This window comes from Xenopus laevis, chromosome 2S (assembly GCF_017654675.1).
Source record: "Xenopus laevis strain J_2021 chromosome 2S, Xenopus_laevis_v10.1, whole genome shotgun sequence".
NCBI lineage: Eukaryota > Metazoa > Chordata > Amphibia > Anura > Pipidae > Xenopus > Xenopus laevis.
This window is the reverse complement of record NC_054374.1, coordinates 23,824,969-23,829,712: the sequence shown is the minus strand read 5'-3', so window position 1 is coordinate 23,829,712 and position 4,744 is coordinate 23,824,969. Positions and strand designations below refer to the sequence as shown.

At 39.2% G+C, this 4,744-nt stretch overlaps 1 protein-coding gene across 2 annotated transcripts; it reads left to right on the top strand.

Annotated features, from left to right (window-relative positions):
• Positions 1-215: 215 nt before the first annotated feature.
• Positions 216-4,157, top strand: sgp.S (skin granule protein S homeolog). Of its 2 annotated transcripts, NM_001101745.1 has the most exon segments (4): positions 242-321; positions 2,381-2,512; positions 2,579-3,048; positions 3,765-4,155. In NM_001101745.1, coding segments are annotated over 3 exon segments (642 nt in total). In that variant the 5' UTR covers positions 242-245; the 3' UTR covers positions 3,013-3,048; positions 3,765-4,155.
• Positions 4,158-4,744: the final 587 nt, after the last annotated feature.

Genomic DNA, 4,744 nt, shown 5'->3' with positions numbered 1-4,744 from the left:
CAGAATCTTACCCCCAGTTCATACAGCAGCTCTGGGGTCTGCTACCCTTACTGTATATTCATATTAGTCCAACATTCTTTGTGCCTGAATAGCAGGTAACATTCTGGATTAACATTGGCAGGTCCCAAGTTTGGTGCATGATTCTCTGTAAATACATTTGTGATTGACTGTCTATAGGCAAACAGTATGCGGCTCTATAAATGTCATGGTGATACGTTAGATATTATTCTTTTCATTCTGCTGAGATGGAGACGATGTATCACAGGTTCCTGTGCATACCTTTTCTACTGATTTTGGGCTTGGCCCAAGGACAATCTAAAGGTAAGGAACCATTATTTTTTTTAGGTTTCTCTGAATTCAATCATCTCATAGACACATTTGACTATATATTTCCAAGCCTTTTTTGTTTTTGTTTGGCTCTTATATCCAGGGATCCACACTATATGACTTTTTTAAGTTAGCCATGACAGATACAAGAAAGCCCCCCTTAGATCTAACCAGCCCAGTTATGGTTTATAAGAAGTACTGAGTGCTATGTGGTGTATATTAATAGCCCAGTGCATATAAGCAGGAGAAAATGGTCCACGAGGAAGGGCTTCAATTCCCCCTTAATGTGTTTTTCAAGCCATAATGAAATAAATGGTGTAACTGGTCTAGTAACCCAGAGCGCTCCAACCATCAACCCCCAACAAAACACATAAAAAGCAGGAGCTGTAGCAACTTTCTAGCAGCTGGTATTTTGTTATTTGTTTCACTTGATACAAATTTGTAAAATACTTATACCTATTGGTATATAAAGCATTAGAGAGATTATATGATCCCCTTATATATTTATACATAGTTATCATATTACCCCTTAAGCGACTCAACCCCAACTTGGCCAGTCTTTCCTCATAGCTAAGATTTTCCATACCTTTTAACAGCTTAGTTGCCCTTCTCTGTACCCTCTCTAATTCAATAATGTCACATTTGAGTGCTGGAGACAAAAACTATACGGCATCAATGCCCCTTTTAATACAACTCAAGACTTTATTTGCCCTTGATGCTGCTGACTGGCATTGCTTGCTACAGCCAAGTTTATCATCTACAAGGTATAAGTGGATATTTTTACATCCCAGATGCATGACTTTACATTTATCAACATTGAATCTCATTTGCCACTTAGCTGCCCAGATTGCCAGTTTGTCAAGATCGTGTTACAAGGTGCCACATCCTGGATGGAATTAATTGGGCTGGATAGTTTTGTGTCTTCTGCAAACACTGATATATTACTTACAATACCCTCCCCTAAGTCATTAATGAACAAGTTAAATAAAATTGGACCCAATACAGAGCCCTGAGGGACCCTACTAAGAATCTCATTAACCACCCTCTGTATCCTATTCTGTAGCCAGTTTCCTATTCATGTGCAGATGTCCTCATTAAAGGAACTGTAACACCAAAAAATTAAGGGATGACAATATAATGTACTGTTGCCCTCTACTGGTAACATTTGTGTGTTTGCTTCAGAAATACTACTATAGTTTATATAAATAAGCTGCTGTGTAGCCATGGGGGCAGCCATTGAAGCACAGGATACACAGTAGATAACAGATAACTTCTGAAAATCCCATTATGGACAACAGAGCTTATAGGTTATCTGCTGTGTATCTTGTGTCTTTTCTCCTTTTCAGCTTTGAATGGCTGCCTCCATGGCTACACAGCAGCTTGTTTATAGAAACGTTATACGTTTATTACTTTAAGACAACTTAATTTTTTGGTGATACTGTTCCTTTAAGCCCAACAGCCCTTAGTTTAGAAAGCAGTCATTTTCTGGGGCACTGTATCAAATGCTTTAGTAAAATCCAAATAGATCATCTACTGCCCCCTTGTGTCCAGCATCTAACTTACAGTATCTCATCATAAAAACAATCACATTTGTCTTAACCTATGCTATATAAAGCCATTCTGATAGCTGCTCATAATGCCATTCACTAGGACAACATTTTTATTGTCATCCCTCCAAATCTTCAAATAATTTGCCCACAACAGATGCCAAAATTTACAGGCCTATAATTGCCAGGCTGAAATGGTAATCCCTTTTTAAATATTGGGATCACATCAGCTTTCCTCCAATCCATAGGCACCATACCTGATGAAAGAGAGTCTGAGAAAATAGAGGCCTGTCTAAAACCAAACAAATCTCTCATTCCATCTGGCCATGGCACCTTGTTCACTTGCTGGACACCAGGGGGCAGTAGATGATCTATTTGGATTTTACCAAATTTTTGGTAAAGCTTTATGAATCATATCCTGAGTCAGCCACTGACTAGATTGAGCTGTCCATTATTTTAGAGCTTTTGGGCCATACACATTGATATTAACATTTTATTTCATGCAGGTCTACAGACTGTTACTACCTTTCGTACAGGGCTAAAGCCTATTGATGTCACAGCCATTCGTACAGGGCTACAGCCCATTGCTACCTTTCATACAGGGCAAAAGCCTATTGATGTCACAGCCATTCGTACAGGGCTACAGCCCATTGCTACCTTTCATACAGGGCTACAGCCTGTTGATGTCACAGCCATTCGTACAGGGCTACAGCCCATTGCTACCTTTCATACAGGGCTACAGCCTGTTGATGTCACAGCCATTCGTACAGGGCTACAGCCCATTGCTACCTTTCAGACAGGAGTACAACGTGTTTCAACCTTTCATGGAGAGCCTGCCAGTACCTTGCAAGGAAGTGGAAGTACAGTCATTAAAAAAATAATGGTTTCATCCATGAACCAACCAGTATCTAAGAATGAAGGAATAGTAGAAGTTCCCCCTCCATCCGGTGGAACACATGTGATAACTGAAGAAATGAATTGGCATGGTGGGAGGAACGGCCATAAAATGAAGAAACTAGGCAAAAAGAAACATCATAAGAATAGGCATGGTGGGAAGAACCACCATAAAATGAAGAAAATAGGCAAACATCATGGAGGTGGCAGGAAATTCGGCAAAAAACACAGACATCACAAGTAACACAAGAAGCATGAGTAAGAACAGCTGGAAAAGAAAGTAAGTTGCACAAATCACTAATGTGTTATGTGCCTTCTGTGTTTTATTCACATAAGGGTTATCCATAAAAACATGGCAACTTTGGAGTTTCACACACACACCATATGCAAAGCAACAAATTAAAGAACAGACGGGTCCAGTGTCTGAATATTCAGAATACCTGATATTTCATAGATGCTATTACTGTAGCTAATGTGTGTCATTCCAAGAGCTGCAACTCCCATGGGACAGAAGCATTGTGGACAAAAACCTTGTATGAGTCTAAGTGGCTGCTCTGATGTAATTCTGCTTAGGCAAAAAATTAGAAACCTCTTACATCTTTCCTAAGCAGAAGAACATCAGAGCAGCCTCTTTCTTTCTCCTGACAACTTCCTTGACTACTTGGTGGTCAGACTGGTGGGAAACTGACCAGCAGGTGGCGCTGTTGTTACAAAATTCATTCATATTAACAGTACATGTATGCTTTAATATCTTGGAATAAAAACAAAATAAATAATGAATGTAAATTACAAAAGTGCATAGAATAGCCCCCTCATCAATTTTACATTCACTTATTTTAAAGGTTTACTTATACTTTATTACATAGCCACAATAGTGTTTAATATCTTAATCCCCTCTGACCCCCCCCCCCAGTAAATTAGCACCCTAGTTTGGAAATGCATAGGCACTATACTTGTGCATTTAAAAATCTCTTATACATTTTTTCTTTCTTTTAGGATTTTGCCGCTTCAAGAGGACAAGTCACTCATTCCACCTCTGCTATAAAATTCTCCGCAATTTATTTTCATGTGTAAGAAAAGTTGAATGTATAACCTCTAGAAAAAAATCCTATAACCGACAGATGTCCGAATTGATTAAAAATGGTCCAGTAGGACAGCTCCCATGGACGTCTATGGGAAGTCGATAACTTTTACCTGGTGAATTTTTGTATTAGCGTTTTTCGTGGGTTTTTAACACATAATAAATCTTTAATTTTTAGAGTTTGAAAGAAATATAGTAAAACCAAATTTTTAGCGATTCATGGAAAAAATAAACATTGGATTGTTAATGAATATGCCTCTAAGTATATACGTGCACAGAGCTACTGAATAAACTGCTGAATAAACCAATAACTGTATTCTATTGTTTTGTAAAAAATCACTAATGCATTAATTTAACATTTTCTTTTTCTAACATGAAAAACACTTTTCTGGTCCCCTATATAGGTATGGGACCTGTTATCCAGAATGCTCGGGACCTGGGGTTTTTCGGATATCGGATATTTTCATAATTTGGATCTTCATACCTTACCACACTCTTTGATGATGTCACAGTGTGAACAAGCATGCATGTGTGACGTTACAGTGCAAACGATAGTGTACACATAGGAGTGAGCAAGGTGGGACCGACTGGGCTGCCTAGGGCATTCTAGCCGACCGGCCAGCCTGGTCCAGCTCTGATACCAGGATCTCTTGAATGAGGAATAGTAGTATTATGTTAAGTATAACCCCAGGCCCAGATTTGTGGAAAGGCCACCTAGTCCTGGGCCTAGGGCAGCAGGATTTTAGGGGGGCAGCATGCTGCCCAACCACACCCACATTGGTTCAAACACACTGGGGATGCGCTGCATATACAATAATTTTTTTAATTTCCCATGCGCCAATCTCCTTTGCTACAGTCCAGATGATGAAAATTTGCACAAATAAAGGGAAGGGGA

Bases quoted from the DNA above. Each gene is read 5' to 3' on its own strand.
- sgp.S (XM_041582961.1), top strand. From the start codon at position 246: ATGGAGACGATGTATCACAGGTTCCTGTGCATACCTTTTCTACTGATT. The intron at 322-2,380 runs GTAAGGAACCAT...TATTTCATGCAG, and splicing joins GGCCCAAGGACAATCTAAAG to GTCTACAGACTGTTACTACC.